Here is a 27,169-nt window from a genome sequence, read left to right as displayed (position 1 = left end):
TGTATACCTACACTCCTACATCATAAATCCACCCAAATAAAGTGCTAAACTCGCCTAAAAAGCCAATTTACCCGTTTAAAGGGAAACTGTTTTTCCTCTTTCCTGAAAAGTTGTGAAAATGGACAAAGCGAGTTTTGGAATATCACTCTTCAAATGCAAAATCTTTTCAATCAATGTACAAAGCAGATGAAATGATCGATCGATGTTGTCGTGCTGGTGTCTTCCATTTAAAAAAAAAAAATTATGACTGCTCTGATTATTCAGATGATGAAATTTTCAATGAAAATATCTCGAGAAACTGAACAGAAGACACCAGATTTAAAGGGAAAAAAATGTACAATTGAAATGAGAAATTCATTTTGTAATTTTTGCAATCTGGAAATTTCCAACATGAGAATTTAATGATTGCAAGAGCAGAAATAATCGACTCGAAAGTATTTACCTATTTTAAAGTCTTCTCTCACTCTTCGTTCACATGACGAAAAAATATAGCTCAACATTTTTTCAGATTACTTAATCAATCTCATATAACTCAAAAATCCTGTCATCTTCTTTTATCATTATCAGACTTGCAAAATCTCGAACAAAAATGAACTTCTCATTTTTAACAAAAAAAAATATACTTACAACTAAAAAAAGAAATGAAAAAAATAATACTATCTCAAATCCTTGCACAATACATTTTTGTACATTTTACTACGTTTCAAAATCTACTACCTACCTACAAATGATCCCTTTACAAACCTAAACAAAAAAAAAATCCGAACATCCAATGATACAAATGCCTCACTACGATGAAGATTGAAAATAATAGAAAAGTCTGAGATACGAGTACATATTTCGTCGAGAAGAAAAAAGACTATGAACACCTGTGTGTGTAGATATGCCAAAACAAAAGCGCAACAGCAAATGATTTTCATGCATAGATAAGCATTAACAATACAATGAAGAAACCAAAGACTTCGCTGACCGAATACCATAAAACCAAACCAAAAAGATAATGAGCGTAAAACAAAGGCTGCAATTTAAAATAATAAAAAAAAATAGCATGCCACAAATCACAATAAAACGCAAACCTTGGACGAGTCGTAGCTTTTTCACGATTCATACTTCCTAGCCGTTCACGGAACGGTGAATTGTGCATATTTCCTATCTGGAGATCATATAAATAAACGATTTAAATCGATTAAATTAGTTCATTTTTTTATAATTAGTACTTTCTGCATTTATATAGAGGTATCTATTTGTAAATATTGAGTGTGGTAGCTGTATAGCTTTTTCAGCAACAATATACTTAGCACTAAAAGCTACGCACGGTGCTTAGGACGCGTAAAGCTATACGTATAATCAATTTCTACAAATGATCAATGATAAGTTTCGCACTCGCTGATTGCATATAGCTGATAGATGACAATTCAACGTTGAATATGCTTTCAAAAGTAATTTTTTAGAATAATATTTTGAACAAAATTTAGGTTTCATAGGGCTCATTCCAAAAAAAATTGTTTTCCAGATTTTTACTTGCCACGTTAGGAGAGGAGAGGGTTGCTTCGGGTATGAGGTATGTATTTCTGAAATATTGAAAAATTGAATCAAATTCGACTGAAAGAGAGGACTGAGGAGAGAAATAGAAAGATGAGGATCAACAACAACTGTAACTTAATCTATGGAAGGAGTGTGAGCTAACAGCTTGTTCTGAATTCCTTGATGCCAAAATTTAATCAACTTTTTTTATGTGTACATAAATTCGGTTTGGGTGGTAAAATTCAATTTTTTCAAAATTTTAGGGACCAAAATAAAGGATTAAAGAATGAAAAATCAAATTGTATTTTAAAGACTGGAAACACTCAAAGGATAGAATCGAATTCCAAAATCTCATCGAAATCGGTTCAACGTATTTTTTTCTCGAAAGAATGATTTTTGTTGAAATTACAAAAATTCAAACAAGAAAATGTTCATTTCGTAGGAGATGAAAAATTCCACTTTCGATTCAAACAGGACCAGGATTTTTTGGAAAGAGCATGGTCTGAACCCTTCCCCTCGCCCCCCACACATAATCAAAATTTTAGCTACCCGATGATGTTTGGAAAATTTTTAAAAATTTAAAATTGACGTTGTAAGACAATTTAGGACGTTTTTTTTTGAAAAAAAAAAAACATTTATCCAATCAAAATGATGGAAATTAATCTTGGAACTACTAATATCAATCCCCCAACCGAATTTCGCCGTTTCCTACTATTCTGGAGCCTCCAGCGTTATTTTCGATTTCTCCAGAATTTCGAAATTTTCCCCAGAATGCGTGGAAATCAATTTTGACAACTAAAAATCATATTCAGAAGAAACAAATACAAAAAAAAAAAACAAAATCATTCCATTTTTAATCTCGTTTGAAACCAACCCCGACCCCTGCAACGAGTCCAAATTTTACCACCATACCGAGTCATTCTGGAGCCTCCAGCGCGTTTTTTTTCTCCAGAAAGGATGGAAATTAATTTGGGCAGTTAAAAACCGAGTCAGCCTTATTTTGTCCGGTTTGAAATCGGTTTTTGAAAATCTACACGCTCGTTTCATCAGTTTCAGAAAACATTAATCTGGATTCTCAAAAATCCGTATTTTGGATTTTTGACTCTTGCATAATTCATCAAAAATTTTCCAAAATACGATCACATATTTTTAGACTTTGGTAAAATCCTTACCAAAAAAAAACGTAGCTAACTTATTGCAAGAATTATTTGTTTCTCGAAATCGAAAAAATTCCCCAAGAAATTTTCATTTTTGAGATTAAAAATACGAATTTTGAATTAGAATAATTTTTTTTACCATTTTCGAAATCAGCACGAAATTTTATACCACTTTGATAGATTGCAAGGTCGCAAAGGTATTTTATTCCAAGGGGAATTTTTTTTTCGTTTTTTCGTTTTTTTTTCAATTTTCCTTAAAAATTAAAATTTGAAAAAAAATCAAAAAATTATAAAAAATTATACGAGGGTGATTCAAAAAACAAGTTTTAAAATAAGAAAAACTTTCCAAAGAGTAAAATTTTGAAATTTGGTCTTTTTACTCACATTTTTGAGAAAAAATTTCGTATTTTTGATCAAAATGGCTGCGTTTAGAAAAAAATATGACCATTGGCCAATACCAAAAAAAATTGCATGCTTTTTTTGGTTTTTAAAATTTTGTTGTTTTTTCCATCTTTTTTGTTTTTGTTTTAGCAACACTGATGCAAAGGGTCAACTTTTGCAACGATTATTTTATTTGTTCATTTTTGTTTCAACACCTATGTTCCAGAAAGGAGGGGACGATAGCAATAAAAATAAAAATATTTTCAAGTGTTTTATTTTTCAAAGTCGAAAATGAAGCTTTCTCCTGCCCTTCCGTTCAAGGGCCCACATCACCAATTTTCATGAATTTATCAACAAAATGTACGACTTTTGGATCTACTGGGTGATCAAAAATTTTCAACTCAACCTTATGTTCTGAGTTCCAATCTACATTTATACGTATTATCCATATTATTATGATTTCACAATAAAAATATTCCTACGTATAAATTATATCGATCGGTTTGTTATTTCATTTCGAGGTCTCTTTTGTTATTGTGAATATTAAAAGAATGAGTAACTATTGTTGGGTGCTCTTGTTGTTCTCTTCATGCCAAACTGACAAAAATCACAGTCCAAGACAACAAAACCAAAAACCAATTTTCACAAGCAACAAAAGATTATTCATTTTTAGTCATTAATTGAAGCAAACGTGCAAGTTAGTTTGAGAATTTGAACTTTAACATGGCAAGGTGCTATGTTTTGCATCAAATTTCAAGACAAATCTTGAGAAAAATATTTTTCAAAATATGTAATTAACATTCTAGAAAACGTACACAAAACAGTGTAATTTTATGATAGGAGGGATGGAGAATAAAAATTTATAGATCAAGGTGACGAAGAAAAAAAACTCGAAAATTGAGTTTAAAAATAACTAAATTGACTTCAAAGATGAAAAAAACCACATCAAGTTAGCAAGTATTGAGAAATCATTCCTCCTCAAATTCGCTGATTTTGATTGCTTTAGATTGCCTGTTGAAAAAATACCTCATTTTTTAATACCGAAACCTTCCCCCTTTCCAGGTCTGCCAAGTAAAAATTACAAACATTTTAACATGTCGTTTTTTTGTGTTTGAAACATTTTCAATTGATAATTTTTGTTTTACTCCAATGGCTTCATTTTTTTACTCGGTCAAAAATCATTAAATAAAAAAATATTAATTAATGTGCTCGAGCAATTGAAAAAAATTAATTAATTTTTCGTGAACGATTACTCGAAGCGAGTGCAAGGTGCTGACTGCTGAGCACTTGACATATTACAGGACAGGATAACACTATGTACTGCAAATATACTTACAGCTGTAAAATAATCGATTAAAAAAATTGGCTAAAAGGTATAAAATTAAATGGGCTATACCTGGAAACGTGTGAGAAACACAATACCAGTACTGTGACGACGACGTGTAAGCTGACTGGTTAAGTGATCCTGTTAATAAACGCACATGCAATAGTAGAACTACATTTGTAGTGTATATTAATTCTTCATACGAGTAGTATTTTTCCAAAGGGAAAAAAATTATACAAGCGATAAGGCAAGTCTAGCAAACAGAACAGTTTCTCGCAATCAAACTGCTCAATTTGATGAAACTTCGCGAGTTAAAACTTGGAAAAAAAAGAAGAAAATTAATCGACAATTCAACTTAAAACATATCGTGAGATGAAAGCGTTGTATTAAAATTACGTGTTAGTGAAGGTAACATACAAATTTCATTTCTCGGTGTAGGTATTTTTTGATTATAAAATTGGAAAAACAGTATATACTATAAAAGAAGAAATTATCTTGAAAAAAATTTTGCTATCGTAATGTTCGGCATTGAATGCATTAAATTTCACTCTACTAGCTACTCTAGTACTTCGCTACTGGCTTTTTAGTGTACGATGCTCATTATTGCTAATTGCTAAGAGTATACTTTTTAGGCAGCACGTGTCTGCGAAATAGGCGAATAGCCTCGAGCTAATTTGGCATTACGTATCGACTATGAACCTACGTGTAATACGTACCTTTTGTTCTTGTTTTTGAATCGTCATACGTTTTATCTTGTTTACCGGAGATTCTATGAATTTCAAGAACCCTTCGAGTAATCCACGTTTTTCTTCTTGGGTTAGACGATCGTATACATCGCAGTTGGGCGAGCCGCCGTGGATTTTCTTCGTTCCAGGTTGAACTGATGGCAGTGCATAGACTCGGAATCGCCAGTATTTGCAAGACTAAAGGACAGAAATCATAAAATAAAATAAGATTTTTTTTTGAAAAGATAGGTTAAGAAAAGGAGAATTGCCAAAATTTATTGGAAAAAATTTTACAGTATCCATAAAATCTAACTTCCATCCTATTTCTTTTCAACCAGGTAAAGAAAAAAAATTGAAAGATGAGAAAAAGGTATAATTTTAAATCAAAGCAAAAATGCTTGCGACTGCTTTCGTCATTTCTATCCTCCCCCTCCCAATCTCCAACAGTTTTTTGAAAATATCCTGGAAAAATAGCATACTCAAGTGAAAAAAAGTGCATCAATTTGAAACCTTGCAGGAAAAAACAAATTTTCATAAAATGTAAGAATGTCGGTGTGAAGTTCTGAAAACAGAAATTTTTGAAAGGAAAATTAAACAATTTTTTACAAATTTAATGCACATAAAAATTCTTAGAAATCAGACAATTTAAAAAATTTTCCACTCTAGAATTTTTTGAAATTTTTAGCTCCTTTAAAAATACAATTTTGACAACTTCTGCATTCATTAAATTTGCCAATTTTGACACTTTTTCTGCGATCGATGGAGGAAGCAACAAGTTTTGAGTAGATTGAACTCTTTTCTACACAAAATCTAATTTCAAGAAATATTGTCAAGTGAAAAATAATAATTTTTAAAGAATGACAACTTTTGATCAAAGATATAATTTATTGAGTAATCCGTTGAAACCTCAATTTTTTTCAAAGTAAAAATCAATTTCAGAAATCCGTCGATATTTTAAACTCACACCCTTCCTCCTCTTCCTTCAATCACGTGCATGGTAAAAAAATTGCACGTTCACTTCAAAAGTCTGAAATTTCAAACACAAGAAGGTATTTATTCGGAAAGCATTTTTTTAAATTTCATTTTCAGAATAATGAAATAGGGTCACGGGTGGTTAGTTGTCAATAATTGTTAGTTGTCAAATTGCGTTTTTAAAAGGATACATGAACGCTATCTCCACGAAACCTTCATAATAACTTCATGCTATACCTACTAATGTTCCAACATGCAAAATTGGCAACATAGCTTTTTATTTGGGGATACAGTTTTGAAAAAAGTGATTTTACAGGTGCGAAGTTACACATGTTAAATTGGAACTTTTCGTTTTTGAACATAAAAATTTGTCAAAAGTAAATAAATTATACATCAATTTAAAGGAAATTTTATCACGGATTCAGTAATCACATGTTCAATTACAAAAAATTTTGAAATGAATAAAATTTTTTGGTACAAAGATGAAAAACGAGAAGTTGTTAGTTGTCAAAAAAGGGAATATTGTTAGTTGTCAATAAGATAGTTTACCAAAATATGCATCAAAGTGGAAAAATATTTTTAGAAAATTATCTATTGCATTATTGAATCATTTTTTTTCTGTCTTTCATTCTATAAAACGAATAAAAAGTTGAATTGATGGATTTACCTACGCAAAAAAAAAATTCAATGAATGACCAGTCAATTTTTAAAGTCCTTTATGGATATTTTTTCAAGTTTTTGAGTTTATCTAAAAGTTTAGTCCTTCTCATGTGTTATCTTTTTGAAAATTTTCGAAAATTGAATTGTAAGTTTTTTTAATCAATAGTGAATGCGTGTTTGACAACTTACAACAGGGGTGGTTGTTAGTTGTCACAAAAAAGTATCTCACTAAATCCACCATTAACTATTCATCACATGAACCAAAATTCAATTTTAAAAAAAGAAAACACGCGCAAAGAATCAAGCTTTCAAATGAGCCCAAAACCGCAAAAAAATATTCATAAATGGCTTCAGAAACTTCAAAAAACTTTTTTTCTTGACAACTAACCACCCGTGACCCTACATATTAACTTTTAATGGGTTTTTTAAAGAAAATTTTCAACTACCTGAATCTTTTAAATCAATCTCACTCTCCCCCTCCACCAAAAAATTTCCTTCTTCAATATACTTTTTTCAATTTACAAAAATCATGGAACTTTTTTTCACAAAATTATTCGAATAAACGTCTAAATCTTCCTCTTACTCTTCCCTTCCCTCTCCCAAAAAAGTTCATTATTTCAAAATTTTCAGCTTCATCTTCTTTTCAGAGAAGCGGAGGTAGGAAAAATGAGGTTTAAGGGAATTTGAAAGAGGTACCTACTCGTTTTGCTGCGTTTCGTTCGTTTTCCAAAAATTAAAAAAAAAAAAAAAAAACATTTTTTTTTCATGAAATTTTTCAATTAGACTTCTTTTCCTTTCTCCCTCCCCCCCCAAAAAAGCTCAAAGTTTCAACATTCTTATTTTCGCGAGTTGGCAGAGAGGGAGGGAGGAAAGGAAGATGAGGGCCATAAGATCTTGAGAAAGGTCACCATTTTGCACACAATATTCATTTAATTTTCCAAAAATCACGAATAAAATTTTCCATGAAATTCTTTATTTAGATCAATATTTAAACCTCCTACTCCTCCTTCTCTTCCTCCTCCTCTTCTCCTCTTCCCAAAAAGGCTCAATGTTTAAAAATCCTGAACTGCAGTTGTCTATTCAAAAACATTGAAAAGATATTATTTATGCCCCAGAATTTATGTTTTATTTCATCTTCTCATTCACCTACCCCTTCCCCAAAATAGTTACACGTTTCAAAATTCTAAAAAAATTCTTCAAAACCAACGTTTCGCAAAGAAATATGTTAATTTTTTTTCATCGTTAATTTCTTCTCCAGGGAAAAGAAGTGACGAGGGTCGAGAGACCTTGAAAAAGGTCACACATTCTATACAAGACACGGAGAAATTTCAGCAACAATTTTTCAAATCAATGTTTGAAGCTGATTCTCTCCTCTCCACCTCCCTTCTCCTCCTCCTCCTCCTCTAAAAATAACATCAAACATTTTCCAAAATTTTTCAATTTATTATCGTTTTTTTTTCAAGACTGAGATGACATTTTTCTATTTGTTGCTTTCATTTTTCAAACATCCCAGAGAAAATTTCTCATAAAACCCCTCAAATCAATATTCAACTTCTTCCGCTTCTTTTCCACAAATAAGTCTACTTCCACTAAGTTCAAAAAAATTTTTTTGATTTAGAATTTTTTATTTATCTTTTCATTTTCCTACCATTTCTTTCTCTCTCAGAAAAAACTCATAACGTTTCAATATTCAAAAAATGTTTATAAAAAATTTCATTGGGATATTTTTGCCTCTGAATTCTTTCTCGTTTCTTCTCGTTTTCATATCTTTTTTCAAATAAAAGAAGAACCGAGCCATAGATCTTTAAAAAGGTCATTTTTTCAACAGTTTCTTCAATTTTTTATAAAAGTTAAGCACAAGTAAAAATTTCTGGAAGAAAATTCACAATAATTGAAAGAAATCTCAACATTTCTCTTAAGAGAGGTAAATGGAAAAATTCAACAAAAAAGAGTCTATCTGCTAAAAACAACTAAACCGAAATGATACCTATCAATTGAAATTTCCTGAAAACATAAAAATATTCAGTCACTGGAAGTAATATCCCCCCTTTCTAAAAAAAAAAAACGTCGAAAGGTGAAATTGATCAACAAATTTTAAATTTAGATCTTTAAGTAGGCGGGGAAGAAATCCATCTTGAAACTATATATTTTTTTTAATGTAGTCATTTCAATTCACAGTGATGAATTTTGTAAAATTTTGAAGAACCTTTGCTCTGCCTACCTTCAATCATTCTATTCTTATCAGACAAACGAATCTCAAAATGAATGAAATACGAGTATCTCAAAAATGTTGATTTTACCGACCTCAAATTTCTCATCTCTCCTTCCTTTTTTTGGGTAGATATTCTAAAAAACCCATCTTTAAACTTTTTCCAGACTACTTGACGCACTTTGCAGTTATCTCCCGTTTCCACATCTTCTATATTGAATAAATCTTATCTTACCTCGACCAATTGGAAATCAGTATCGCCTCTGGTGCAAATGTAATGATCCAGGTAGTTCCAATTGAAATTCTCCAGTTTTTCAGCATTAAAAGACACCCAAGATACACCATATGTGTTATGATCCGGCGCCTGGAACCGATATCTGTACTGGATCACAAAAGGTGGATACGGATGCCTGTAAACAAAAAAAAAAAAACTCATTTTAATATCTAAGCAAATTAAAAACTCAAAAATCAGATTTATTATCACTAATGCTTAATTCAATCAAACTATTAATTTTAGCAACGACGTAATTATTAGTAACAGCAACATTTAATTCATCCGGGTACGAGGGTAATTTTTCAAATTCATCTAAACTTAGCGGTTTGGCCAACCTATCATCTAAAGCGTTCCAAATAATCTTAATAATATTTTCAATAGTGTACAGAGAGCTTTCAGTATACGGAGCTGAGACAGTATTGCTGACATGTAGAAGACGTTCAACATCCACGTAATGCCTCAATCTCAAAACCAATTGCTCGGCAGCTTGTTCGTTATCATTTTCGTTCAAACAGTGATGATAAAAAGACATATTTTGCGTATCGTACACCAGTAAACTATACCGAGAGGGGGTCTTTAAAACGAACAATATTTCGGAGTATTTCCTAATAACATCGGGATTCAAAATTCTCTCGATATCTTCCTCAGAGCCAGAAATCAACAAAGAGGTGGTTTCTAAATCCACGATGTGTATTTGAGGATACGATCGTTTCAAGTAGTTGACGAATTCGCTCAGGACATCGTCGTCTACGATCGAAGATGACGAGAATTTACTCAAGTTTTTGAGTACTCGTAGTAAATTTTGTATTTTCCAAGGATGAGATTTGTTGGTCGCCGTTTGGAGCTTGGAAAGAGGAGAAATGGCTTCTGTGGCTGATTTCAGTTCTCTGATTTCTTCTTGTTTTTTACATAGCAGATCGGATAAACTGCACAGTTCTGATTGCAAGAGTCGATTTTTTTCTACAAGCAGCGCTATCGATAGGTCGTCCTCGTCGATTGGGGGTATTCTCGAGGTATCGCTTAACATAGTCCCGGTACTAGTAGAGCTATCGTCTCGAGACATTTTTTTTTCAATCGCTAGGTTCCAAATTTCTAACACGAGTTTGAGTCGTAATGAAGGTGGCGATAACGATCATTAAAATTTGCTAAGCATGAGAAAATTCGTGTAAATTGAAAAATTGCAGATAAGAAAGCTTAAACATGACCTATCAGACCTATAGATATCGTGTTTTGACGTTCAACTAATGATTGGGAGAAATTAATTCATAATCTTAGATAATATACAGTCTAAAAACACAATTTCCAGAATTTTCAACGTCCTACTGTAGATTATGTCACAGTTGACAGTTCATTCCATGAGCACAAATGCAACATATTATTTATTCGCATCTGTTTAGCATCTTTACTCTACCTAGTAACTAATCTTTTTTCCTTGCCAGTGTTAAACGTCCCCACCCCTACACAAAATAATTTCACGTTTCATGATTCATCTGATATGTACTCGTATTTTTATACTGTACATTCACTAAATTCATTATCACCTTGTTAGTTAACCGTAAGTCGTTTGTATCGTTGAAAAATAAACGTTCTTGAAATTAAATTAGTTTTCATAATCCGAAATATTATCGATCATAATACGAGTAAAGTAAATAGTGAAGAACATAATTACAACTAAATTCGAAAATGCGTTCATTTAGCATATTTGGTGTTTTTTTTATACTTTACTGCAATGGTGAGTACAAAGAAAAGGTATTTGAAGATGAATTACTAAAAAAAACCCTCAGTTTCAATTTTGAATAACTTTCATTTTTTGTACACAGAATGCACCATGTCGGTAGAGCTGCTGGCTCCTACTTTTATCTACGACAATACATGGTGCCCGGAGAACGAGTTGGATGCACAATTGAATGAAATTATCAGATTTACAAGCAATTTCAGTTCATGTGCTATTGATACAGGTTTCGTGACGATATGGGTGAACTCCGGTAAATTCGAATTTACAAAATGAGTTTACTTACATTCTATTATTTTACCATTACCTAGTCTGTATGTATTTGAACTTGAACACCTCTCAATAATGTGGCTCTTGACTGGATAAAAATGGTGAAATATTCAACAAGTTTTTATCGTGCTTCAGGAAGAGCATTTTTAATTTTAATTGCTACCTTCTCAAACAATGAAATATTTTCATACGATTACATTGATTAACGATTAGCATTTTGAAAGTGTTGGGTGTACAAGTTTTGGGCATAGGTATCTGATTTTTTTTTTTTTTAATTCAAACTTTAAAAAATCTAAGCTGAATGTCATGTAATAGCTATTTATTTTTTTTGTAATACCTGCGACTAAGTCGTAAAGTTTTAAATGATGGAAGTTTTCTTTTACTTTTATTTATTTATTGAGAGCCATTTAGGCATTTACAGCAACTTATAGGCTAGGGGCTCTATATTAAGACAAACTTATGAATAGGGTACTTGCTTTGAGCTTTTTTTTGTGAGTTTTCAACTTGAGAAATTCTTTTATCCATTTTTTTGAAACAGTTCCCAAATGTCATGTAAGCTTGGCTGCTCTTTTAATTCCACTGATTCATCTGATTCATTAGTGTTATTCTTTGGAAGATTTCTTCAGACAGTTTTAGCTTGTTTGGGTTCTTCATTGTTTTCTGCTCCTGGCTTTGAGTGGTCCTTTGCTTGACATGATCAGTTGCTGTCATCTTTGGTTTAGATATAGCCACAACTTTTGCTTGATATACTTACTGGATACCCTTCTAATTTGCTGCATGATCATCATCACAGTTAGTACTCTTCTACCTATGTTGCTCTGTTTCATGGTTTGCTCCACACTTGACACATTTGGGGTTCCTTGCGCAGTATCTTTTGGTATGACCAACTTGCTGCAAGTTTTCACATTGAGTTAGCTCTAGAGCTGTGGGATCGAAACAATTTTGGGATTAAGTTTTGGTTTCAGGATCAAAATTTATTCATTTTGGGATTCGTTCATCTAAATTTTCATTTTGGTTTCAGGATTTGTTTAAGGATTGAAAAAATTGTTTTGGTTCTAGTTTAGGGGATTTCCATTTCAACCAATTTTAAGCCCAAATTGATGAATGGACCCAGCAAGGGGTCTAAAAAAATGCAACGTTTTACATGGAGAATCTCAAGTCATAATTAGTTTAACGTTTTAAATGCATATTTCGCTAAATTCGTCGAGTAATTTTTATATCTAATAATCTGAATGAATGATGATAAATGATGTAGAATGACAATTTATCAAAATAAAATCGCGGGAAAAAGGCAAAAATTGAAATTCTAGAACCAAAACGATTTTGTTTCAGTTTTGGGGATTGTTTTGGGTTCAAGATTATATCAGTTATGGTTTTTTTTCAGTCTCAGGATCAACAAAAATGACGATTTTAGTTTCGAGATTGCCAGATTGGTTTTGGGATTGGATTTGAATCAGAGTCCTGCACAGTGTAGTTGAAAGTTATCTGCGTTAGTCCTGTGTCAAGTGCAGTAAGCTACCAAATATAACTCATCCAAAAGCGGTTATATCCGCGTTAGCTGATGCGGATAATTTTGTAGTTAAAATAACTACACTACATACATGCGATTATACCGCGTTCTTATCAGAAATGTATTATGTAATGCTCAATTCTGTCATTTCTGTCTTATTTGTTTGATGAGTCACCAGAGAACCGAAGGCGGTTAACGTATGGTTATTAACCTAACTTACCGCTGGTTGCGCGCACCGACAAAATTAACTGCAGTTAGTAACCTATAGTTAGATTAGTTGATAATATCTGTGGTTATCCGGTTATTTTAACTAAGTACACCGTGCAGTACTCTGATTTGAAGAATCAGGATTTTGGGGATTTAATCAGTTCCAGTTTGGGGATCGTTTTGTTCCCACAGCTCTGGTTAGCTTTCTCTTTTTTGCTCAAGGTTCTACCTTCAGTTCAGTATGCAACAAGAACCTCATTTCATAAATCAGAGCTGTGAGACCAAAATGATCCCAAAATTGGAACCAATTAAATCTCGATTCAAATCCAAAACCAAAATCATTATTTTTCTCAGGGTTGAAAACTGTTTCAAATTGAATTGGTTGTGATGGTGGTGGTTCCCCATTTCAGTTCCCAAAAGGTTCTCAGACATGGCTTTGCAATGGTTTTGTTCTGGTTCCAAAACGTACCTTTCACATTGTTCTTCCAAAATGGTTCTCAGTTCTTCTCAAACTCAAACGGTTCTGGTGGTTCCTTTTACTCCTCCTTTGATGTTTTGCTGGTGGTGCTGGTTGTTCCACCAATTAAAAATGGTTCCAAATGGTTCCAGGTCCAAAAAAATGGCAAAAAATTGAAAATTTGAAAAAGTTCCCCTTTATCGCGCTTATTTTGCATGAAAAACACGAATTCATATTTCACTTTGGTAAGAAAAAACGAAGTTTAAAATGATGATGGGACCAAAAAGAACCGATTCCTGAAAAGGGTTCTGATGGTTCTTCTTATTTAAAACATGTTCTGGTTCTTGTTCTGGTTGTTCTTTCCATAAAAAACTCAATCGGTTCTAAATGGTTCTAAATTGTTTAAAAATCATTTTATATGGTTGTTCTTTTGGTACATACTTCTATTTTCCAAATTTTGAAACTGTTCTGATGGTTCTGTTTCCCGTTTCACCTGACCTAAAAAAGTGGTTGTGGTGGTTCCAAACGTTTGCGGCTCCAAACAGTTTTCAACCCTGAATTTTTTCTTGATCCCGAAACTGAAAAGATCCTGGAACTGATATAATTTTGAACCCAAAACAATCCCGGAACCAAAACAAAATTGTTTCGGTTTCGGGATTTCAATTTTTGCCTTTTTCCTGCCATTTTCTTTTGATAAATGGTCATTTTACATCATTTATTGTCATTGTCATTGTCAATCATTCAGATTATAATAAAAACTACTCAAAGAATTAAGTAAAATATGCATTTAAAACGTTAAACTAATTACACCATCGGATTTTTTACATCAAAACCGCCTATTTTTTAGACCCTTGCAGGATTCGGCGTCAACAAACATGTGTTGCACTCTGGCGGTGAAATGCATGAAATACGTGTTATCATGCTGAAAGGGGGATATTTCCATACTTACGCACGCTTACACACGCGCACACTCGACTTGTCGAGATGCGAATGAATGCGATTCTCTACAAAAAGTCCCCCTTTCAGCAAGGCGATGGTGGCGCGGCCACGAGATGTTAACGCCGAATTCATTATAGTCAATGTGGGCTTGAAATTGGTTGAAATGAAAATCCCAAAACCAAAACCGATTCAACCCAGAACTGAAACAATGTTTTCAATCCCAAAACAAATCCAGTAACTGAAATGAAAATTTAGAAGAGCAAATCCCAAAACAAAACCAATCCCAAAATGAAAAAATGTCAAACCTGAAATCTAACCCCGAAATCGACTTGTTTTTATTTGGGGAGGGGGGGGGGATAAGATGCGCATAAAGGTCTGGCAATGTCACCTTAAATGATTTTTTACTCACAATTTCTCCAGATTCATCTTTTTTCACCTCCGTTTTCTGGATAATTACATTGGTGAAATCAATGGCATCATGTCCGATTTTAATCAATTCTATATGACCTTTGAAAGAGGAAGCTACTCCAATAAACGTCATTCAATGTTGCCCTGCACTTCATTTAAATCTTCTTACAACAATTCGAAATTGCTGCAAAAATTGAAAACTAGCTGGAGGCTCTTGAGTTGATTATGTTACACACACAAATTTTTTTGGTATTTAAATGAAAATAAAATGATACCTATCCCATAAGTAAAAGCAGCTTTTCAGAATTTTTTAAACTTCTAAAAAATTCACTAAAAAATCTTGGACCGGGTTTTAGAACGTTCTGTTTTGATCCATTATCTGTTACTGTATACGGTTGAGCCCACTCACCCAACTTTTACATTAATATGCGTGTAAGTGTGTATATTTCTTCAATTAGTGATAACTGACACGGAGCTATTTATTTGTTCAATATGATCTCCCTTAGCACTCTATCCTTTCTGACACTGCCATAATTATGCCTTTTCATGGGTTCATGAAGCATGTATGCATTTCTATAGTTTATACTTCTGTCTTGGTTTGGCTTGTTGTTTGCACATATGATAAGCAATTTCAATATAAATTCATATCTAATTTTCTAGGTCGCAGAAGCAAAGTCACAGAAATATCGAATTCTACCATTACGCCGATTAATGACCAAAAGGCTTTGTATAGGTTACTCCACCTTTTAGAAAGGTCTCCTCCATACTACGCAATTTATGTGATGACATTTGCGACAAAATCTTGGGATGAAGGCTTAGTTGAAAAAATTCTAGAACAAATACAAATCAAAAGATCACAGGTGATTTCCGTACTTTGTGATTTCAATTTAGTTTAAATGTAAACGAAAATTATTAATGTACATTGTAATATACGAGTATCCGATTTCTTTCCATAGGTCAATTTTTTCATTTGGGGCGAGTATCCTTCTGAAGTCGACTACCTTAAAGAATACAGATTGATTAGTTCGATAAGTAACGGGATTACGCGGACTTCATTCGAATTAAATCCGGTAAGAAGGGGGCTCTGGTAAATCAAAGTCAGCCATATAAATCGTAGTTCATACCTATTGAATTAAATACAGGTACCTAATACGAGTATTTTTCTTGACAGTTTACAGATTGTATGTCTACGCGGCTGAATTCTATTCCAATAAAAGCAAACCTGCTAACAGTTTATGGTACTGGTAATGGAACATATTGCATGAAAACAGATTCACTTTTGAGAACTAATCTAGAAGATATGATATACAGTAATTTTGATTCAAACGAGTATGACGCTGACGTAACAATATCAAGAAAATACGATCGGACTACGAAAAGCAGAATTCAAGAGGTCATTACTTTCTCATATTACGTAGATTGTGTACATAGTTACATAGACTTAATTCTTTAAGAAAAGAACCTTCTCAAACTGTCAACTTGTCTCACAATAACAATGACATCGTCACTCATCAAAATAAGTTTAGATTTCGCAAACTTTTTTGAAAAATTTTTAGTCCAAAATTATTTTATTCATTTTGTGATTTTTGAAAAAGTGTCATTCAACTTATATACAAAATGGGTTGAAATTTCGCAATAAATTCGAATAAGCATTACAAATACTGAAAATAATGATCCAGTTTTAGGCTCATAATTCTACAAAAATGCTCAAAAATTATTTTTATTGAAATATTTTGAATTTCTCGCGAAATTTTAACACACTATTTCAAAAATTACAAAACGAATAATCCAATTTTGGGCTCAAAATTCTTCAAAAACGCCTAAAAAACATTTACCTCAAGGGTACCAGAATGTGTTAAAATTTCAGCAAAAAATCCAAAAATTTCTATCAATACTTCCTTTTGGAGTAAGTAATTTTAAAGATCTTCAAGCCCAAAATTAGGTCATGATTTTTGAAATGTTCGAAAAGATGCAATGTAATCTGTAAAAATGGATTAAAATTCCGGCAGAAAATCAAAATTTTTCATCAAAACCTTTTCCTCAATATATAGGAAAAAGAGAATCTCAAAATTTACTTCTTCGGAGTAAATGAGAGTGACATGCTCTTTTGGTAAATCTTTCAGCAGACAAGTTGTATTGTGAATGCAAATATTACCTTGTGAGATGAATTTGGATTAAATTTGTAACATATTTTATAATATTTTAGGTATGTGTGGAAGTTCGTAGAAAATCTCAAAATCCAAGTCATGCTTCTTCTTACACGTTACGAGGGTTCAGCGAAAGCGACTTCGACTTTAATTATGGATTTTCAGCGGACAACGTGACATTATTGAATAAGGCATATACCAGGCCAGTCAGAGGTAAAGATAACTATCGAGTGAATTTTTACAATGAAAATATACGTCATACTTATTTCATCTCATTGCACATTCATCATCAGGAATATCAAACAAAATCTACGTATCACCATGCTTAGAAAACACGCCATATGGATTTGATCACTTCAGGATACTGTTCATAAATGGTACTTCTTCTGCAGAAGAAATACCTCTGGAACTGATACCAAACACCGATCTGTTTGTAGGATCATTCGAACCACCAGAAAAGGAATACTTTTACATACAAGTGAGTGTGTAGTAGGTAGCTAGGTACTTAATTTCATGAAACGTGTTAGGTATTGCAATACCTACTAATTAGATCAGTCAATAGCTCAATACTACCATCAACATGAAGAACTACGAATTTTTGTTTTCTCTTTAGGTCACGACCTATGCGGATGGTGAAAAAATCTCACGGATGTCGTCTATTGCGATGAATGCTGCAGATGGGTTTGGCGAAGATAAACAAAATCCAACGATTGGACGCAAACCAACAGAGCATCGCAGGTACTACATACCACGACCACCAACAGATCATCTCAAGGTCAAACCAATAATTCAACAAAACCCAGAGTCTTCGGAATCAGAATACAGAATCGACATAACAATTGCGCTCTATTGCGCGATTGTCATTTTATTATTAACATTGATAGTGCTGCTCTTCATTTTGCCTAAAAGTTTTTGGAGGGATTGCCTTTCTCCTGGAGGATCAGGGCGTCGTAGAGAAGCACCCGAACCACTAGGAATAGAAAAAGCTCGTCGTCGAGCAGTGCCAAACAATTATCTCATTATGATGCCTTCTAAAAGAGTTTGACAATAGACGAATGTATCAACAAAGTCATAGTGTACTTTTTCAATGCGAATACTGCGAATTGCGCACTTAATTATTCTTGAAGAATGAAGATGAACGTAAAAATTTTGAATCGACTGCGAGTTATTTTTGAACTCATTTGATTTGACAAGGTCACGGATTATCAAAATGAATCACTCAATATAGTCCTGGTACTGGTAGAGCTATCGTCTCCAGACATTTTTTTTCAATTTTCAACACAGTTCAAGTCGTAATGAAGGTGGCGATAATTAGCATTAAAATTTGTTAAGCATGAGAAAATTCTTGGGAATTGAAAAATTGCAGATAAGAAAGCTTAAACGTGACCTAATAATCGTGTTTTGACGTTTAACTTATGGATGGGAGAAATTAACAAAAGGTATTCTTTCTTATACAGTCTATAAAAAAACACAATTTTCATCGACTTTTCAATGTCCTAGGTACTGCATTTTATGTCACAGTTCACTCATCGTTTAGCATCTTCTTTTCACACTACCTAATAACTAATTTTTTTCCTTGCCAGTGTTAGACGTCCCCACCCATACACAAAATTAATTTCATATTTCACGATTTATCTGATCTGTAAATTCGCCGAATTCGTTATCAGCTTGTTAGTTAACTGTAAGTCGTTTGTATCGTTGGAAAATAAACGTTCTTGAAATGAATTACTTAGTTTTCATAACCGGCAATACTTATTATCAATCATAATACGAGTAAATTGTGAAGAACATATAATTACCACTAAATTCTAAAATGCGTTCATTTAGTATATTCTGTATTTTTTTAATATTTTATTGCAATGGTGAGTACAAAGAAAAAGTTTTCGAAGAATCACTAAGAATTTAAGAAACCTTCACTTTCAATTTTGAATTACTTTAATTTTTTGTACACAGAATGCACCGCGACGGAATTTTCGTTTCCTCATTTTATCTGTGAGTGGTCCACGAACAAGTCGGATGAAAGTAGAATGATGAGGAGGCATTTCTCATCATGTGCTAGGACAGATTTACAGGGGACATCGCTGAACTCCGGTAAATACAAATTTACAAAATGGGTTTACCTAACATGCGATTATATTACCATTACCACTAGTATCTATAGTGGAATACCTTTCAATAATGGGGCTCTCGACGGGACAAAAATGGTGAAATTATTCAACAAGTTTTCGTCGCGCTTCAGGAAGAGTATTTTAATTTTAATTTCTACCTTCCCAAACAATGAAATTCTCATACGATTACATTGATTAGCGATTAGCGTTTTGAAATTGTTGAGTGTAGTATCTGAATCATGTACCAGGTACCTACAACGTCTTTCAGGGGGCAGTAGTCCATTTTCATCAATTTTAGGCAGGTATTTTTTTAAAATCAAAAATGAGAAATTCTTTTATCCATTTTTTGAAGTACTTCCCAAATGGCATATAAGATTGGCTGCTCTTCTACATCTGAAGTTCCAATGATTCATCTGATTCCTTAGGGTAGTGTTATTCTTTGGAAGATTTCTTTCGACAGTTTTAGTCGGGGAGCCCGCTTAAGGATCTAAAGGGAGAGTCCTAAGAAACATTTCTAGCCCTTGTACTCAAAAAAAAAGTGGCCCTACTTACAAAATGGTGGCCATTTTGATCGGAAGGTCAGCTGAAATCGCAGATTTTGCGTTCCAACATAGGACTTGCACAAAATTTTTCAAACCGTACAAAGGAAGATCGAAAGATCAGGCAAAAATTTATCACCTGTCAAATTTTCAAGTGCTAAAGAGCGTTTTTTGATTTTTGGTGAATTTTTGAAAATCAAATTCAGGCCCAAAAAGAGGTAAAAAATCAACATTTTATCAAATTGACCAAAAAAAGCTGAAATTTAGGATATACCTTATTTTCGACATGCCAAATCGATTGGCAACTGTTTCAAACCGTTTTGAGCAGTTCTGGAGACTCCAGCAGATTTTTGAAACTCGAATTAAATGTTGTATGGAAAGCCGAAATTTACTCTGCAAACTAATTTCAATACGCTAAGAAGTCGTCTGCAGGTGGATTTGAAGTCGTTTTGGAGCCTCCAGCGACTTTTTGAAAATAACTGGAGCCTCCAGCGGATTTTTGAAACTTTAAATTTTTACAAAATTTCTTCAAATGGAGACGGAAAGCTGAAATTTACTCCACACTCCGCAATTTCAACACCCTCTGAAGACGACTTCAGGTGGATTTGAAGTCATTTTGGAGCCTCCAGCGACTTTTTGAAAACTACTGGAGCCTCTAGTAGATTTTTGAAACTTGAAATTTCCGCAATGGAGTTGGCAAGCTGAAGTTTACTTCGCAAACCAATTTCAATGCGATATGAAGTCGACTACATGGTGGTTTCAAATGGTTTTGAAGTTTCCAGCTACTTTTTGGAAATAATTTTCCAAAAAAAACGCCATACGACCTTTCAAAAAGTCGCTGGAGTCTCCAAAACGACTTGAAATCCACCAGCAGTCGACTTCGTAGCGTATTGAAATTAGTTTGCAGAATGAATTTCGACTTTCCATCTCCGTTTGATGAAATTTTGGGGAAATTTAAAATTTCAAAAATCTGCTGGAGACTCCAGTAATTTTCAAAAAGTTGCTGGAGGCTCCAAAACGAATTCAAATCCACCTGCAGTTGACTTCGTAGCGTATTGAAATTAGTTTGCAGAATGAATTTCGGCTTTTCAACTCCATTTTTGATGTAATTTTGTGTTAATTTCGAGTTTCAAAGCTGGAGGCTCCAGATCTGCTCAAAACGGTTTGAAACAGTTTCCAATCTATCTGGAATGTCGAAAATAGGGTGTATCTCGAATTTCAGCTTTCTTGATCAATTTGGTAAAATTTTGATTTTGTCCCTCATTTTTGGCCTGAATTTGATTTTCAAGAGAAATGACCTTCAAAAAGGCGAACTAATCCATGCTCAAAGCAGCCTCCAATATTGCACTGAATTTCATTTCTAAATGTTCCTACAACAATTTGAAGTTTCTGCAAAAATTGGAAACTTGTTGAAGGCTCTAGAGCTGATTGAAATTGGTAGTTTTCAAACTGGAGGGGTTGATTAAAACAATGACAAGTTTTTTTTTGCATTGAAATGAAAATAAAAATTATATCAGCAGCTTTTCAAAATTGTTTAAACTTCTGAAAATTTAGTGATAATTTGATAACTGATACGAGCTATTTATTTGTCCATTATGATCTCCCTTAGCACTCTAAATATGTCGTATTTTCTTTCTGCCATCGCCATAATTATGCCTTTTCTGTGTTCATGAAGCATATTACATGCGTTTCTAGGTTATACTCCTGTCTTGGTTTGGCTTGATGTTTATCATAATTGATAAGCAATTTCAGTGTACTAAACTCTTATCTACTTTTCTAGATGACGAAGACCAAGAAATATCGAATTCCACCGCAACGCCGACTCATGACCAAAAGGCTTTGTATAAGTTACTCCACATTTTAGAAAGGTCTCCTCCATACTACGCAATTTATGTGATCACATTTGCGACAGCATCCTGCGATGAGGGCTTAGTTGAAAAAATTCTAGAGCAAATACAAATCAAAAGATCACAGGTGATTTCCGGCATATTTTGTGATTTTAATTCAGTTTGAATGTAAACGAAAATTATATGTAGGTACGAGTATCTGATTTCTTTCCATAGGTCAATTTTTTCATCAGAGGCGAGTATCCTTCTGAAGTCGACTACCTTAAAGAATACAGATTGATTACTTCGATAAGTAACGGAATTACGTGGACTCCGTCCAAATTGAATCCGGTAAGAAGAGGGCTCTGGCAAATCAAAATCATGCCATGAAATTCGTAGTTCATATTAAATTAAATACAGGTACCTAATACGAGTATTTTTCTTGACAGTTTACAGATTGTAAGTCTATGCGGATAAATTTTATTCCAACGAAAGCACACCTGCTTACAGTTTATGGCACTGATAATGGAACATATTGCATGAAAACAGATTCACTTTTGAGAAATAATTTAGAAGATATGATACAAAGTAATTTTGATTCAAACGAGTATGATGTAACAATCTCAAGAAGACACGATCGAACTATGAAAGGCAGAACTCAAGAGGTCATTATTTTCTCATACTACTTGTACGTAGATAAAAATATACATAAGCCCTACATACTTAATTCTTTAAGGAAAGAATGAGTAGGGAAAAATAAAGGTTTTCAAAAACGACCTTGAAAATTTCAGGCCCATGCACAGGGTGCCCACAAATTGAAAAACTGGTTTGGTCAAAAAATTCAAACTTGTTTTTATTGGCGCAATGTATTCTACACACTAAGGCGACAAAAACGTGATATGAATTTTCTGAAACAGGTTCATTAATTTGCAACCATGTTATCAAAAATTACCTAAAAATTGGAGATCAAGAAAAGGCTTGAAACAAAAGTTGTGGGGCGTGAAAAATTACACAATTCTGTTCAATCACATTTTTAAACCGGTTCTTGGTTCACATTTAATGACCAGTTTTTGACAATCACCTAAAAATCCAAGATAGAGAAAAAAGCTCGAAACAAAAGTCGTAGAGCGTGAAAAATTGAACCATTTTCGCTGATCAGATCTTGAAACCGGTTCATTAATTTGCAACCAGTTATCAAAAATTACCTACAGATTGGAGATCGAGAAAAAAGCTTTAAACAAAAGTTGTAGTGCACGAAGCGTGAAAAATTACACAATTCTGTTCAATCACATTTTGAAACCGGTTCATTTGGTTCGCATTCAACTATTTTCATTATTCAGATTTTGAAACCAGTTCATTAATTCGCAGAAAGCCATCGAAAGTTACCTGGTTGCAAATTCATGAACTGGTTTCAAAATCTGAACAGCAAAAATTTGTTTTGAGCTTTTTTCTCTGTCTTTGATTTTTAGGTGATTGTCAAAAACCGGTTACTAAATGTCAACCAAGAACCGGTTTAAAAATGCGATTGAACAGAATTGTGTAATTTTTCACGCCCCACTGCCCCACAACGTTTGTTTTGAGCTTTTTTCTCTATCTTTGATTTTTAGGTGATTGTCAAAAACCGGTTACTAAATGTGAACCAAGAACAGGTTTAAAAATGTGATTGAACAGAATTGTGTAACTTTTCACGCCCTACAACTTTTGTTTCAAGCCTTTTCTCGATCTCCAATTTTTAGGTAATTTTTGATAACTGGTTGCAAATTAATGAACCGGTTTCAAAAAATTCATATCACGTTTTTGTCGCCTTAGTGAGTAGAATACATGGCGCAAATAAAAACCAGTTTGAATTTTTAGACCAAACCAGGTTTTTCAATTTGTGGACACCCTGTGCACGCTTCATTCATCTCGATAGCTCTTTCCACTTGGAAATAAAAGCCACAGAGCACTACTTTTGCGTCATACTGTCTATGAAAGAATTTCATTAAAAGTTACTTCGCCACACATCAAAATAAGTTTAAATTTCGCAAGTTTTTTGAAAAATTTTTAATCCAAAATTGATTTATTCATTTTGCGATTTTTGAAAAAGTGTCACTCAACCTATAAAAATAGGTTGAAATTTCGCAATAAATTGGAATAAGTATTTCAAATATGCTGAAAATAATGATCGGTTTTGGGCTCAGAATCCCACAAAAATGCTCAAAAATTATTTTCACTGAAATATTTTGAATCTCTCGCGAAATTTTAACTCACATTTTTAGAGGTAAAATGACACTATTTCAAAATTTACAAAACGAATAATCCAATTTCGGGTTCAAAATTCTTTGAAAACGACTAAAAAACATTTTCCTCGCGGGTACCAGAATGTGTTAAAATTTCAGCAAAAAATCCAAAATTTCTATCGATACTTTTTTTTCGAGTAATTTTAAAGATTTTCAAGCCCAAAATTAGGTCACGATTTTTGAAATGTTTGAAAAGATGCAATGCAATCTGTAAAAATGGATTAAAATTCTGGCAGAAAATCAAAATTTTTCATCAAAACCTTTTCCTCAGTCTAGGAACAAGAGAAGCTCAAAATTTAGTTCTTGGGTGTAAGTGAGAGTGACATACTTTTTCGGTAAGTCAAATTTCAGCTGACACACTGAAAAAAATGATTTTTGAAATCATGTACTCATCACCTGAATTAATGCAATGAGTACTGTACAAAGCGGTATATTGCGCTGTCATGTAATGGTCCAAGTTACTTGCAGAACAAGTGCATTGTTTCATGTAGTGAGTACTTGATGGTAATGTATAGGTTCCCCCCTTGGAAATTCATGCAGTCATTACTGCGAATTACTGCAGTGGTTGTTGTTTAAAAGAAATGTCATGTATTAAGTACATGATTTCTAATTAATGCAGTAAACGTTACATATCAGAATGGGAAATATACTGGGTGCTATTGCTAGTCAGGCATTGGGTACAATTATCATTTTAGATAAAGGGCTTAGTACATTAGAAAAATGTACAAAATGCATTATCTGGGACTCAGTACATTTTGTAATGTACTGAGTCCCAAATAATACGCATTTCCAGCTTCCATCAACATAGTCTACAAGTTAGTCTTGTGTGCTCTTGTGTGCAAAGCTAACGTTTTCAATATTACGTATGGTGTTACTTATTGAAAATACTTAGCACTTTCCTCTGTTTTTGTTGATTTTCAATAAAATTGGTGATTTTTAACGCATATACGAGTATATTTTTTGTTGATTTTTACTGTAATGTAAATTTTACAAGTGTCTTGGTCAATTTTCTATGAATTTTTTTAATGCATTGGTCAATTTTCTGTGAATTTTTCAAGTGTTGTGGTCAATTTTCAAAGTGTAGTACGTAATGTGAATTTTTCAAGTGTTGTAGTCAATTTTCTGTCCATTTTTCAAGTGTTGTGGTCAATTTTCAACGTAATGCGAATTTTTCAAGGTTTTGGTCAATTGTCTGTGAATTTTTCAAGAGTCTTGGTCAATTATCTGTGAATTTTTCAAGTGTTGTGGTCAATTTTCAACGTAATGCGAATTTTTTAAGTGTTTTGGTTGATTTTCTGTGAATTTTTCTAAGAGTCTTGGTCAATTTTCTTTGTATTTTTCAAGTGTTGTGGTCAATTTTCAACGTGATGCGAATTTTCCAAGTGTTTTGGTCAATTTTCTGTGAATTTTTCAAGAGTCTTGGTCAATTTTCTGTGAATGTTTCAAGAGTCTTGGTCAATTTTCTTTGTATTTTTCAAGTATTGTGGTTAATTTTCAAAGTACGGTACGTCGCTTTGCTCGAGCTTGTTTGCTTGCCTTTCATTAAAAAATTGAAATTTTCATTTTTTAATTACTACCTACGAAGTATTCAAATTCGGCTCATAACAATTTCCTTCTCGAAATACAAATTTTTGAAAGCTTTTCTTCAAACTTGGCTTGGGTTTCTGTATTTTTTTTTCAAATTGAACTTTGAGAAAAACCTATCATTCCCTTACTTAAAAAATTATCGGGTACTAAGTACCTATAAAAAACGGTAGTGAATACCAGGAATCCGGGAAAATCGGGATATAACGCCATATCCGATAACTATTACCTTCTTGTCATGTAACTGGATGATTTGTGATGGAATGTAACCATTGCTGCATCTTCCCACCAGTAATGCATTCAGTGCATGCTTTAGGTATCCATTGTAATGTAATAGATACCTTAAAGCATGCAATGGATGCATTACTGGTGGGTAGTGCTCTACTGATAATGCAATGTAATGAGTACCTGATAGATTGCAACTGCGACATAATATACAGTAATGGTTACATTCCATCACAAATCGTCCAGTTACATGACAAGAAGGTAATAGTTATCGGATATGGCGTTATATCCCGATTTTCCCGGATTCCTGGTATTCACTACCGTTTTTTACACGTACTGGGTACATGATATTTTTTTCAGTGCGTTGTATTGTGAATGCAAAGATTACCTTGTGAGATGAATTTTTTTGGATTAAATTTGTAACATATTTTACATAATATTTCAGGTATGTGTGGAAGTTCGTAGAAAATCCCAACATTCAAAACATGCTTCTTTTTACTCGTTACGAGGGTTCAGCGAAAGCGACTTCGACTTCGATTATGGGTTCTCCCAGGACAACGTGACATCATTGGATGATACATATCTCAGACCAGTCAAAGGTAGGAAAAATAACTACAGAGTTTTTACACTGAACATACCTACTTATATCCCATACTTATATTTCGTTTTATTGCACGTTCACCATCAGGAATATCAAACAAAATCTACGTATCACCTTTCTTCGAAAATACGCCGTACGGATTTGATCACTTCAAGATACTCTTTTTAAATGGTACTTCTTCTGCAGAAGAAATACCTCTGGAACCCATACCAAACACCGATCTGTTTGTGGGATCATTCGAACCACCAGATAAGGAATACTTTTATATACAAGTGAGTGTGTACCAGTAATTTCATTTTTTTAAATTTTTAAAACACTCGCATCAGAAACGTGTTAACGTGATAGGTATTATAATACTTAATTGAGTCGGTCAATACCTCAACACGACCGTCAATTGTGAAGAACTATATGAATTTTATGCAAAGAAAATATTTTGAATACATGTTTTCCTTTTAGGTCACAACCTACGCGAATGGCGAAACAATCTCACGGATGTCACATACTGCGATGAATGCTGCAGATGGGTTTGGCAAGAATAAACAAAATCCAACGTTTATACCCAAACCAACATTTGTAAATCAAGAGTATCCGGAATCAAAATACAAATCCATAGCAATTATGATTTGGTGCGTGGTTATCATTTTATTGATGTTGCTGTTCTTCACTTCGCCCGAATATTTTTGGAACTGTAGAGAAGTAACATAACCACTTGGAATGGACAATATTACCAAGATGCTTTCTAAAAGAGTTTCGACAATAAATGAATTATATCCAAGTGATGCGTGTACATTTTCAATGCAAATACCTATCCTATTACGAATTGCGCACTCATCTATTCTGGAAGATGAATGTTGAATGTACAAATAGAAATTATGAATTGACTGCGAGTTATTTTTGAACACATTTGATTTAACAACGAAATGAATCATCTACATTTTACATCTGGGTTTATCACGAGATAAAAATGTCGAAGAGTTTTGACCGTAGGGGAACTTTCATTTCGAGTTGAAAGTCATCCAGAAAAAATTTCGACTCTGGAAGTGCACCCGAAGAGGAGACATTATTACCTACTCGAAGACATGGCATTTTCAAATAAATCCACGTTTTTTCG

The 27,169-nt window shown here is 33.3% G+C and overlaps 3 protein-coding genes across 6 annotated transcripts in view; 2 read left to right on the top strand and 1 right to left on the bottom strand.

Moving 5' to 3' along the window:
* Positions 1 to 27,169, bottom strand: part of Iml1 (GATOR complex protein Iml1) — a 289,826-nt gene that overhangs the window by 9,053 nt on the left and 253,604 nt on the right. Inside the window, exons 19-22 of one of the 4 annotated variants that reach the window (XM_065352936.1) lie at positions 9,188 to 9,362; positions 5,103 to 5,309; positions 4,459 to 4,527; positions 1,077 to 1,153 (exon numbers count right to left, since the gene is read on the bottom strand). In XM_065352936.1, the coding sequence (XP_065209008.1) occupies positions 1,077 to 1,153; positions 4,459 to 4,527; positions 5,103 to 5,309; positions 9,188 to 9,362 (528 nt within the window). The remainder of the gene's footprint in view (positions 1 to 1,076; positions 1,154 to 4,458; positions 4,528 to 5,102; positions 5,310 to 9,187; positions 9,363 to 27,169) is intronic. The other 3 variants (XM_065352937.1, XM_065352938.1, XM_065352939.1) reach the window with 3 other exon arrangements.
* LOC135837604 (hemicentin-1-like) lies at positions 10,731 to 18,621 on the top strand. The gene is made up of 8 exons (XM_065352934.1): positions 10,731 to 10,958; positions 11,047 to 11,211; positions 15,410 to 15,609; positions 15,706 to 15,819; positions 15,921 to 16,142; positions 16,956 to 17,109; positions 17,190 to 17,374; positions 17,510 to 18,621. The coding sequence occupies exons 1-8, from the start codon at positions 10,910 to 10,912 to the stop codon at positions 17,939 to 17,941; spliced, it is 1,521 nt and encodes a 506-aa protein (XP_065209006.1). The 5' UTR covers positions 10,731 to 10,909; the 3' UTR covers positions 17,942 to 18,621.
* Positions 18,616 to 26,939, top strand: LOC135837605 (hemicentin-1-like). The gene is made up of 8 exons (XM_065352935.1): positions 18,616 to 18,758; positions 18,850 to 18,987; positions 21,324 to 21,517; positions 21,607 to 21,720; positions 21,819 to 22,034; positions 25,903 to 26,056; positions 26,146 to 26,330; positions 26,515 to 26,939. Exons 1-8 carry the CDS (start codon positions 18,710 to 18,712, stop codon positions 26,761 to 26,763), a joined length of 1,299 nt encoding a protein of 432 aa, XP_065209007.1. The 5' UTR covers positions 18,616 to 18,709; the 3' UTR covers positions 26,764 to 26,939.

This window comes from Planococcus citri, chromosome 2 (assembly GCF_950023065.1).
Source record: "Planococcus citri chromosome 2, ihPlaCitr1.1, whole genome shotgun sequence".
NCBI lineage: Eukaryota > Metazoa > Arthropoda > Insecta > Hemiptera > Pseudococcidae > Planococcus > Planococcus citri.
Note: the sequence above shows the minus strand (reverse complement) of the source record. Positions and strands in the feature narration are given on the sequence as shown.

What these genes read in the sequence shown, in the direction of transcription:
- LOC135837604 (XM_065352934.1), top strand. Translation starts at nt 10,910, where the DNA reads ATGCGTTCATTTAGCATATTTGGTGTTTTTTTTATACTTTACTGCAAT. An exon ending in CTTCATTCGAATTAAATCCG is followed by an intron (nt 15,820 to 15,920) that starts GTAAGAAGGGGG and finishes TTTTCTTGACAG; the next exon opens with TTTACAGATTGTATGTCTAC. An exon ending in AGGAATACTTTTACATACAA is followed by an intron (nt 17,375 to 17,509) that starts GTGAGTGTGTAG and finishes TTTTCTCTTTAG; the next exon opens with GTCACGACCTATGCGGATGG.
- LOC135837605 (XM_065352935.1), top strand. Translation starts at nt 18,710, where the DNA reads ATGCGTTCATTTAGTATATTCTGTATTTTTTTAATATTTTATTGCAAT. An exon ending in TTTAATATTTTATTGCAATG is followed by an intron (nt 18,759 to 18,849) that starts GTGAGTACAAAG and finishes TTTTGTACACAG; the next exon opens with AATGCACCGCGACGGAATTT. An exon ending in AGGAATACTTTTATATACAA is followed by an intron (nt 26,331 to 26,514) that starts GTGAGTGTGTAC and finishes TTTTCCTTTTAG; the next exon opens with GTCACAACCTACGCGAATGG.